General features: G+C 61.0%; 1 protein-coding gene across 1 annotated transcript; it reads left to right on the top strand.

Moving 5' to 3' along the window:
- Positions 1-661: 661 nt before the first annotated feature.
- LOC119102034 (uncharacterized) lies at positions 662-9,311 on the top strand (the record flags this gene model as incomplete). Its single annotated transcript, XM_037225409.1, has 3 exons — positions 662-849; positions 6,008-6,203; positions 9,167-9,311. Coding segments are annotated over exons 1-3 (417 nt in total), but the record flags the coding sequence as incomplete, so codon positions are not given.
- Between the last annotated feature and the right edge of the window lie 2,358 nt (positions 9,312-11,669).

The following is an 11,669-nucleotide window of genomic DNA, read 5'->3' as shown; positions in this document are numbered from 1 at the left end:
AAAAACGGTGGCTTTGATCACTCGAGGCCGACTGGGGTCCGGGCGATGTTCGAATTTTCTGCAACCACTAATGCAACTTTTGCTCAATTATGTTCGTTCGATTGCTCGATTTTGTAAGCCAATCAGTGGTAGTATTCGTCGAATGTGAGGAAAGTTATGAGCCAAGCATCCCTGGAACGTTAGCCCAAACGACGGTTTATTCAGGCCGTAATTAACCACCTCACGAGTGAACATCACCGTTACCATTGTATTCCCTTGATGGACGCGCTGCTGATAAGCGGAGCCCGCTGTACTGCTGCGCATGGCATCCGCTACCCGCTGCACCACTAAACCCAGGCCGACGCGCGGCCCGCTGCTGCTTAACCTTTGACCGTATTTTCTTAAGCATTCCGTTCGCAAATAGTCAACGTATCAGCCGTGGTATTTAGAGGCAGCTGGCGTCAAACGGCTGCCAAATTCCAGCCGTGGCCGACGGGCGGCCGCCCGCCCGCTCCGCTCCAACCGCCGCGCCAGCCGACCGCCGCCGCCGCCGCCGCCGCCGCCGCGGTACCTGGCGTCGCGGCGCCGACTCAATCGGCGGCGCGCGCCGACCAATCAGCGCGCGGCACCGGCCGGCTGCCGCGTGCGCCGGGCGCGGCTCATTCAGCTGAGCGGAGCGGGGCAGTGCTGGGCAGGCGCGTCCGGGGTGTGCTTGTGACGCTGGGTGACGGCGGCGGCGGCTGGCGGGCATGCTGCGGAGCGACTGCGGACGCTAGCCAGGCGCCGCTCTTCCGATGCCGCCGACAATGTCGGAGCAGGAGCGCCCGCGGGTGAAGGTCTGGCAACCGTGGTTCGATCAAGATGAAGACGGTAAGCGGCGCAGAGATGCTCCGTGCGGGCGTGCGGGCGGTCATCAACGGTGCGGGTGTTCAGTAGAATCAGCTCGCTGGCTGCCTGCAGCGTCCGCTTCGCCGCAGCCGGCGGGCGCACGGGCGCCAGGGGTGGCGGGCTCTCCCGCCCGCCAGCGGGCGTACGGTGGGGCGTGGGAGCGAAACGGATCGCACGCCTCACCGGTTCCCGAGCTGGATCGTGCACCCTGCCCCCACGCCGGGGCGCGTGTGGCGCACTTTTGGTCCCGGGCGCTGACGCCAGTGCTAAGACCTTTCCAAGGGAGGATCGGCCCTCAACCAGCCGATGGCGTGGATGTGGCCGTTTGAGCGTCATTGTGTTAGTGGCACCTCCATTGACATCCGGAAATGTTTGCGCCTATTCGGCCAATTAAGGCACGCTGGCCACGTGAGGCCCAAAGCACGGTGCCATCAAGCGGATTTGAGCGGCGCCACTGGGCCCGGAGCCCTGGTGAAAGGGCACGGCCAAGCCCCCGGACGAGAGCCCCCCCCGAACCAGCGTGGCGTGTGCGCTAGTCCCAGAAAGAGGAACACCTCAGTCGCAGGTAGACGTACGCCCTATAGCCCAAGAGGGACGGATGCCCCTGGGCATGAGCCAGGCAGGAGGTGTCCCCAAGCACAAATGGAGGGTGCTCCAATCCTAGACAGAAAAGCGCCCCAAAGCCTAAATGGAGGATGCTCCAATCCTGGACAGAAAAGCGCCCCTAAGCCTAAATGGAGGATGCTCCAATCCTAGACAGAACGGCGCCCCAAAGCTCAAGGCCTAAATGGAGGGCGCCCTACATCTAGGTAGAGCAACGTCCAGATCTACATAGGGAGGCTCCCCTAGAGCCAAGTATTTAAGCGTCCCGGACCAGGGTAGGCGGCAGCTCCCAAACCCAAGGACAAACTTCCCAAACTAAGGAAGATGGTGTCCCAGGTCAAGATGGTAGGCGCCAATGACATTGGTGAGGTGCGTCTCCGGTACAGTCTGGAAGGACATCTCGAAGCCCACATAAGGGGGCACCCCAGACCTACTCGTGGTGTGTCCCCTCCCCCCCCCCCCCATGCAAACCACAGAACAGGGTGAAGCGTGGTAACGGACCGCCTCGTGGCCTGAACAGAGCGGCACTCCCAGCTTAGGTAGGCGTACCCAGCCCGTGGACCTCCGTAGGCCCACGAGGACCAATCCTGGCGGGAGGCTGCTGCAAGGCTGGGCGCAGGCAAACGGACGGCCTCCAGGGGCCACGGCGTAAATCGGGGCGGCCCGGTGCAGGCGTGTTGTGCCACTGTGACAAAGCATGGACGAACTAGGTGTGTGTACACGAGTTGAGTAATATCGTCGTTGGAAGATAATGAGCCCATGAGCGTCACCACTATCGGCGAGCGGAGGGTCGCCCGCGGAGCCCCGGGTACGATGGTGGCGTGGATCCGACTTACGAGGGTCCCAGCTCTTACCCTTGTCACGACACGGGATAGGAGAACATTGGATTGAAAGATTGACCAGCCTGAACTGGTTTTGATGGATTGAAGTCACGGCCAATAATTTAGCCGGGATTGGTTATGTTGGTAGCTATGTGTTGTTTGCCATATTGAGTGAAATAGGATCAAATAAGACTTGCTGTATGTTTATTGTAACTAAGACTGCAGGTGGGGAATTGCATTGAAAGGGATGCGTTGAACCGCACTGAGCCCTGCCACCTTTTTGAAGATATAAAAACATGCCTGCAAACGTACAAACGCCAATGGGTGCAAATGTCTGCCGGCAGACAGAGGCACCTTGATTTTGGAAGTACGTTTTGTAGAACATCGCTACATCTTCAGGTAACTTCGCTACAAAACGGCTCTTTTTTTAGCAGCCTGTCGTCGTGAACTGGCGATCGCGCATGGGTATCACGGGAAACCGAAACAGCGAAACATGCGCTGAGAGAGAACATACAAAGGAGCCAAGCAGTAATCACGAAATCGCGCCTCGGTTCTCACACGGGAAAAATTGACGCCATACTCGGGCGCAAAATGACCATTGCAGTTGGCGCGCCCGAAAACACTAATAAACAACAAACAAAAATTGACGCCGCTTCATGTGCGATAAGTGTCGTTTGGTGTCGTCCGGCAATGGACGAAGTCCATGCTACAGGCTATATAACCTGAACCCTTTACAGTGCAGTCTCGACGGAGTAAAGCGGTCTTCACTCCGACGTGTTACTGATGGCTGGCATGTGTATCGGCGCTGCCCTCCGTGGTGGTGAACGTCATCGTCATCTCGAGGGAACATCTGTGACGAATGGCTCAAGTCCCGAACCACCTAAGGGCCTGTTTCGGTGTGGCAGGATATCAGTAATCGTGCAAACTCCGGCAGAAAGCTAGTCAAAATTGCATCGCATATCGCTGATGTGGTCAGACTTGCTCGGCCGGCATATTGCAAGGTTCATTACAGGCGGCCGAAACGTACCACAACCATGAGGATCCCTTTAAAGGTGCGTTTTCTATGACGATCTGTCGAAGTCTTTATCTGCCGATCTCCGGAGGGCTCTTCTTCGTGGATTGTTTTCGCGTAAATCTCTAAAGCTTCTGCCATGGTCGATGCTGTAGGGTCTTTGTTTGCTCCACCGTCATGCTTCACGTGCTAGTGCATGCCACGCCAGTGACCCTCAAAGCACCATCAACTGCTATTTTAAAATGGCGTGCTCCCATAAATGCCCGTGAAAATTAGTTCTTACCGCTGTCGTCACTGAATCTCTTCCGTGAAGCTAAACTCAAGTTCTGCTGCCAGTAGGTGTGGCTCAAAGGAGCCGGCAAGTGCAGCATTCACAGTCCTCTCCCGTGTTTTAGAGCGACAGATGGGCATATGCAGATTAAGAGGAGCACATTACAACGGCGGCGTGTCGCCGCGGCTGCTGCCCAAATGAATCAAGGAATGTTCGCTTGGACATCAAGGGGATAAGCCAGCCCGCTGAGCCCTCAGCCGTATGATTGGCTGCCAGGCCTGGTACCGGCCTTGTTTCCCCCAGCGTAGATCCGTCACATTTGTCAGTGCTTTGTTGTGTTTATTTTGGGCCGTGTCGCGACCTTTCGACTCAGCTGGCGCTGCTAAATTGCCTCGGCGACGGCCACGCTGACAAAAGGAGTCGGCGCTCCATTCACACGTCTAGTAAAACGTGAAATTGCCTCTAATGTTCGGTGTGCCGGCAGGCTCAAAGGCACCGCTGCGTCCGCCTTGTATGGAACACGTATCCGGCCAGGCCCTCTTCCCGCTGTCCCGGAGTCCCCAAATTAGGCCCGATCATGGGTGGTCATTAGGGAGGGGGACGCCGGGCCGGCATCGGACCGTCTCGGGCAGAGCGACCCCCGGCCCGCCAGCCCTCCCCAGCCTGTTTTGTTGGGCAACGGCGCCGCGCCGCCCTGCCGCCGCTTGCTCCGGTGCACAATGCGGCCTGCTCCGGTGCACAATGCGGGCCGCGCGACGCCCGGCGGACACCTGTAATTCTTGTTACCTGCGCGCGAGAGGCCCGGGGCAAGCTCCCCCGGCGCTGGCCGTCCTGTTTACCAGCCGGCCGGGGAGGGGACGCTGAACCCGCGGTAATGAGGCGGAGCGTCGGGCCGCCGCCGCCGCCGCCGCCGCCGTTCGTTCGCCCCGCAGCGGGGGACGCGGCCCATGGCGCCCCGGCTGCGCGCCCGCGCTCACGCCGTGCCGCTGGCCGCGCCGCCGCGGCTCTGGCGGTCTCAGCAGTGGATGCAGATACACCTGCCGCCGTTGTTCTGTCGCTCTGCGCACTGCCTGGCCGTACGGCCCGGGCATGTGCGAGTGGGCGTCCTGAACGCTTTGGCCTATCACGTGCCCTAATGGGTCTGCTCAGAGCTTGTGTTTGCTCTGGTGACGCGCGTTCGGGCCGTTCCGCTGGTGCTGACGTAATTGCACAGCGAATGCGGCACAAGTGTCGACGGTCTTCGCGATGGCCAGGCGCGCCTGGTCTGTAGGCACGCGGGGCATTTGGCCGCCACTTGCGCGCGTGACAGGCTGGCCAGTAAGCAGGCGCCGCTGTGGCGCGGGTCGAGCCTACCAGCGGCGGGTGGCGTGCGGCGCCGACGGCGGCTCGCCTCCCAGCCGCCAATTAGGCTGTCGTTAGCTGACTACGAGCCGGTGCGTGCCGGTCCCGCCGGCGCTGCAGACAACGCCCAATCAGCGGGCGCCGCCCGGCGAAATCTCCTAACCGGAGGTGCCCAGCCGGACCTTCGAGCTCGTGCAGCGCCGGCCGCACGCAGCCGAAGCCACCAGAGAACCGGCCCCGAAATTAGCCGCGTAATGGCCGATAGCCACGCCGGATGGTTTAAGAGGCGCGTCGCGTGCGCGTGCGCAGGCCTACCTCACGCGGCCGGCAGCGGCATGGCCCACCGCTTGTAGCCCACATGGTCCGCTTTGGGAGCTGCCTGGCGATATGCGCCTTGACCCCCGTTTGGTGAGGTCGTGGGTCGTGAACTGGGCTCGCAATACTAGCTCAGCAATACAATACTTGACCAGCACGGTGGCATACCCACGCTGCTATCCACGGTGGTGGATACCACTGCTACCCGCCTGCACACCGGGGTCGATCTGCCAGCGGGCAGACCGGCCGGCGCGGCCGTGCCGTGTCTTTGGGGCTGGCGCCGGCTCGCGCCGATTATTCTGATCAATACTGGTGACAATAAGTGCAGCGCTTCCGTGGCGACCTTTACGCTGTGATTAATCATCAGCGCAGCCCAGCCACGGGTCGATACGGGCACGGCGCGGCACGGCCCGGCACGGTCCAGCCCGGTCCGGCCAAGCCCGGTCCGGCCGCGGCTTGCCATCCGCCTCGGATGGCCGCGTCAGCCGACGTTCCAAGCGCGTCCCACCGGACACGGATGCCTTCATTTGGTAGCGCGCGTGTGTGTACGAGGTGTTTATTTTGTCTTGCCTGCCGGTTGCGCGCTGGGCGTGGGGGGGGGGGGGCTGTTAACTGAGCTGTGACTCGTGACACGGTCGTTGGCCACTGACGGGCGACGCTGGAACGCTCGGCGCCAGCCGCCGGCTGCCCGCTAGCGCAGGGGGCTCACTGGAGCAGCACCGCGTGGGGCGACTGGCCCACTCTGGCGCTGACGCTCGCGCCGTCTTCGTATTGCAGAGGAGCTGAGACGTCGCGCGGCGCAGCGTGCATTGGGCGGCGGCGGCGACGGGGGCTCGGGGTCTGGCCAGCCGCCGGCCGCCGGCCAGGATCGCCGCTCGCCGGCCAAGGACCTGCCCACCCGCCAAAGGAAGCTGGAGCGCTCCGAGAGCCGACGCAACGACCCGCTCACCGCCCCCAAGCTGCGGCTCAAGAGGTACGGACCAACGGAGGGGGGCGGCCGGCCCACCACCCCGCGGTCGGCGGCGAGCCGCGGGCTGCTGCCCGTCGGCTGCTGCCCGTCGGCTGCTGCCCTCTTTTCGTCTGTGTCTTTCCTCTGTCTCCCAATTATTTTACTTGCTTCTTTGCCTCGACTCCTGCACTGGTTTCTGTATTTCTCTTTTTTCCTGTTGGTTTTCTCCCTTCCGCCCCTCATGCCTCGTTGCGTTGTTTCATTTTTCTTACTCCGTCTTCACCTTCCCCATTTTCCAAGTGCTTTGTAACGTCATTTGTCGAAAACATGACGTCATGATCCGTCACTGTTTAGAGAAATCTCACCGGCATGGCCTCGAGAAAGAGGTCATAGATCACGAGCTGCCAGCGTGGAAAACTTGCAACGTTTGCAAGACATGTGAAAGTTGTGCCACACCGTCAAAAGCACTTGGCCACACTGCCAAAAATTAAGCGCCGTGCTGAAAACCGCGTAGAAGTTGTCCCGAAAACCTTAGGAGGCCCGGAGGTCACCCGCCGTGGATTAGGCTAGAGGAGTACAGTGGAAGAATTTCAACACTGCGTTTTCAGATGGAAAATTTGAAATGCTTGATACGAATTCGACGAATTCAGGACGAAAACCAAAAAGTTGTTCGCAAGCCACCGATCGCCTCTAATCCAGAGGCGTGCGTGTGTGGTCAGATTTCGCTTTACTGCTCCAAGTGTAAAGAGTAGGAGCTGTGCCACCTTCACAACAACCGTGTCAGCAGCAGACTATCACAACAACCCTCCACGATGAATGTGCTGGACTAGTTGCATGACAGAGCACCATGATACATGGTGCTACAAAGCGGACCTGGGTCACTTAGAGTGAGTAAACAATTTTCAAGCCGAATTATGCCCGTCAGAGCCATAGGCCACGTGGCGTTGGTGTGTGGCCACCACCGACGGGTGGACTTGCAGCGCGAATGAGTTTGCTTGCCAACGAATGACACGTTGGAATCGAAATGAATATTTATTGGCTGGCATGAGATGCCTTACAAAGCAGTTTTGCCACGAAGCAAGTATCGATCTACGAAGCAGGTATTTTAGCGGTCCTTTAGAATACCGAGTAAATCTTTGAAAAAAGTGCTTGATTCACTGATGGAAACAACTCCAAGGAAGGATCTCCCGAAAACTGCTCCAAGTGGAAAATCTGAGCTTTTGGTGGCGAACTTGTACTCGACTGCGGGCTCCGGTAGCTCAGTTTGTTGAGCGTCTGTCTTCGCCCGCTGCTACACGAGTGGTGGCATGGATTCATAAAACCTTTTGAAGCGCTCGCATTTTGCTCATGACTGAGATGGTGGCCGCCATTTGTAGCGGCCGCGCTAAAGTTCAGATGACGCCAAACGACAGGACGGATCGAAACATTACGGCATGCAAACTTTTCGCCGCAAAATGTTCTCTTAACCTGGAATTTACGATCTGATGACTGCGGTCAGGGTTCACGCAACAAGCACTGCATAGCACGAGCTTGTGGTCCCAGCGATCTTTCAATCAAGGCGTTCGGAGTAAGTCTTAAAATACTGAAGAACGAATTATGAGATAGGCGCAGTTGAGTGGCGCAGAGTGCCCGGTCGCGACACTCTGTCGCCGGCCCCCGACGCTCCACGTGACTAACACGTGGTATCTGTTCTACGACAAATGATGGGTGTTGGCCACGCTGCCGGCCGCGTGTCCACACGCCTTCGAGGTCACGTGACTCAGGTGACGCGGCGCGTTACGAAAGGTCGGCCGCCGCCGGATGCGGCTGTCCTATGTGCCGCTGTCGTGGGCCTCGCCGCCCGTTGTCATGCGTCGCGGCAGACGACAGCGATGAAAGAGATCACACCGGCACACCGCCGTCGGCCCCGTGGGGCGCCTGCCAACGGTCGCGGACGGTGTGCGAGCCGAGCCCCGTCGCGAGGCAGCTGTCTTGCCGCGACACGGGCCGAGAGCCCCCGCCACCGCCGCCGCCGCGTTGTCCCGCCGCGGCGGCGCTGGGACTGATCCTGTCTGGCCCGCGGCCGGCCGGGCCAGCTATCGACCCGTGCGCCTGACGCATCCACCGCCGCCGCCCCCGCGTGTGGCACCCCCGCATGTTGCACCCCCGCATGCTCCACCTGCAGCCCCGCCCCCGTATGCGGCACCCCCGCGTGCTCCACCTGCAGCCCCCACCCCACATGTTGCACCCCGCATGCTCACCTGCAGCCCCACCCCCGCATGTTGCACCCCGCATGCTCCACCTGCAGCCCCACCCCCGCATGCTTCACCTGCAGCCCCGCCCCCGCATGTGGCACCCCCGCGTGCTCCACCTGCAGCCCCACCCCCGCATGTTGCACCCCCGCATGCTTCACCTGCAGCCCCACCCCCGCATGCTTCACCTGCAGCCCCGCCCCCCGCATGTGGCATCCCCGCGTGCTCCACCTGCAGCCCCGCCCCCGCATGTTGCACCCTCTGCTCACGGAAGGTGCAACTTCCGAAAGGTTGCCCGCTGCCCGCGCCTCTGTCCGTGTCACCCGCCGCCCGTACCCTAGTCCGTTGCATCCGCCTCCCCTACCCCAGTCCGTTGCACCCGCCGCCCCTGCCGCCGCTCGTTACACCCTCCACCCGCACCCCATCCGTCCTGCCCATGGTAACGACGCTACCCGTGGCTCCCGCTACCAAAACGACCTTTGGGCATTTCACGACGCGCGTAACGCAGGTCATCAACGTCGCGCTCTGACGCTCACGTTACCACAGGCTTTGGGGAAATGGCAGCTGGGTAGCAAGGATCGATCCTATGCAGGGACAACCCGTCCTGCGGCAACCCTGTAGGTTCCAACTGGACTAGGCGGGCCACGGCCGCCGCGTTGTCGCAGCGGCCAGGAGCGGGCAAAACCGCCGAGGCGTCGACTGCGTCCTTGTCCGCGGCTGTCGGCTGCTGCTCTCATGCTGCGCCCTCCGTTGCAGACAAGACTCGGCGGCGTACAGTGACGCGGGTGACGACTCCGCCGACGGGCCGCTGGACATGTCGGTGCGGCGCGGCTCGCCGCCGCCGTACCGGGCCCGCGGCGCCTCGCCGCCCCGCCAGCACGGCCGCCCGTCGGTCAATCACGTGCGGCCCCGGCCGCTCCGACTCGGAGGACGGCGCCGGCTCCGACGGCGACCAGCGCGCCGACGACCTGCGCACCCGCGAGGTCATCAAAGGTCAGTGCAGGCCGGCGGAAGAGGGCGAGGTCGACGTGAGTGGGTCAGACGTAGGAGTGTGGCCAGGATTATCTCAAGTGTGTGTGGGCGGGTGGGGGGGGGGGGGGGAGGGGAAGGGGGCGGAGCTAGGGGAGAACATATTACCCCGATTTCTTACTTTCTGTCAGGAGCCATCAGGTAAAAAATGCAGGTCTAGGGAGGGAGGGGGGGGGGGGGACCCTAGCAGCGCCCGTGGTCAGACATCACGTGGGCGTGGTTTGCAGTTGCACCAGAGTGAGAGAGAATGTCTTAATTTGAATTGAAGATGACACTTCACTGGTGGAAGCGATACCAGGCCGTTTTGAGAATATGGAAGGGTTCTCTAAATTGCAAAGGTGAAGTGATTTAACTCCGAAGAAAAAAGATCTGAACATGATGGAGGATATCTTCATCACCTTTTTACGTATGAAAACCTTAAGGGATTTTTTGGTTGTCCTGGTACGTTGATTTTTGTCCCCATTCATGCCGCGGCTCCTGGCCGGGCATGGCCTGGTAATTTTTGGGACTCGTCGTTCAGGTCAGGTCTTTGAGGGGGTCATCTGACCGAGGCCACGGGGGAGCCGCAAGGGATCGCAGCTCACCTCTGCGTTCTCGCATGACGTTCAGCGACCGACGGTCCACCCACGCTCGACCAACGAGTGACACACGTGGACCGGGTCCGCGCGCCCAGCCGCCCTGCGGCGCCCCGCCGCCGGGGGCCGTGAGTCACGCGGCGGCGCGGGATGGCCCGGGGCGATAATCCGCCCGTCGACAGGGCACCTCTTCACACGTGCTGACGTCAGCAGGCCACCCGTGCGCCGGTATCGGCCCTCCTGAGCCAGCGCGTATCAGCGGCGGCCGCCACCCCTGAGCATCTGACTCATGCACGCCGCACTCGGCGGGTGTAAAGGGCGCCGGCGACGGGGCGTGGCCGGGATGAGGTCGTCTGGACCCGGCCGATGACGGCGCGTTCTCGGTACTCAGGAATGCCCCAGCGGACCACTCGGTCGGCCTGCCCCGCGCACGTGTTTCGTGTGAGTTTGGACAGCGTCGTATGGGCTTCCCAGGCCCGCTTGTGGGGCCGAACTTTGCAAGTTGGCCACGGGCCTGACGGCAGTCTTGGAGTGGGCCCTGTCCCCCAAGACCGTGAAAATGTATTTATCGCCTCTGTAGGGCTGATTACCGGGCGACCACGTACTCCCGTGAGCGTTGTTCAGCACTCGTCCCGTCGATTTGATGGAGCACATCTGGAGGGCCTTATAATCACCATATGCAGAAACGGTTCAGCCTCCGACGCTTTCTGGGAGCGGCGCGCTGCGGCTGGCGCCGCGACGTTGGTCTCGCGTGCTCCGCTACGCCCAGCAGCTCCGCTAAGTCGACCTTTCGACCGTCGCGCCCAGGGCACCACCTGCCTCACGTGCATCAGTGGACGCCTATTGGTGATCAGCCGCGGTGTGTAGCGCCGGCATCGCCATCGGGGCATGACCTGGTGCCGGTGATCGCATGGCACAGCCCGTCCAGCGGTCGGTGCAACCAGCAGAAGTATGGCATTGCTGGTTTCCCGAATAGGGGCTTGGTCCAACGTCCATCAACGTCAACGTCAATGTGGCGTCCGGCTTTTAGCCAAGTGTCCGGAGCTTCGGTAGCCGGTAGCTTCGGTAGCTTCGGTAGCCGGTAGCTTCGGTAGCCGGTAGCTTCGGTAGCTTCGGTAGCTTCGGTAGCCGGTAGCTTCGGTAGCTTCGGTAGCTCCGGTAGGCCGCTGACGTCGCGGCGTGGCCAAGTGTCGGACGTCGTAGTTTGTTGGCTTATTTTGATCGAAGGCGCGACTCGCGTGAGGCATGCACCTGGAGGTCTTTCACGTGGTTCGCGCTAGGTGCCCACATTCAATGTGCTTTCGCCGAAATCCGGCCGCCGGCCGTCTGAGCTACGGTAGTTTCGATAGCAGGTAGCTGCGGTAACTTCGATAGTCGGTAGCTTCGGTAGCCCGTTGACGTGGCGGCTCGGTGCGGATGGGCAGGCCAGTCAGGTCCGGGTATCAGCTCCTGCTCGAGTGCTGCTCTTACTCGGCCAGAGTCGCACACAGAATGCTCTTATGTGTGGGGCGAGGGAGGGGAGGGGGGGGGGGGGCAATCAGTCTTTCCCACCGTACAGCCCAAAGGGCAGCGAACATTAATTATGAGGTCACCACATTTCCCTGTGATTCATTCACGGGGATTGGAAAAGTTGTAAAACTTTGACCAATATAGTT

This window comes from Pollicipes pollicipes, unplaced genomic scaffold (genome assembly GCF_011947565.3).
Source record: "Pollicipes pollicipes isolate AB1234 unplaced genomic scaffold, Ppol_2.1 Scaffold_5372;HRSCAF=6351_pilon_pilon_pilon, whole genome shotgun sequence".
Lineage (NCBI taxonomy): Eukaryota > Metazoa > Arthropoda > Thecostraca > Pollicipedomorpha > Pollicipedidae > Pollicipes > Pollicipes pollicipes.
The sequence above is the reverse complement of the archived record's forward strand: the minus strand, read 5'-3'. Positions and strand labels throughout refer to the sequence as shown.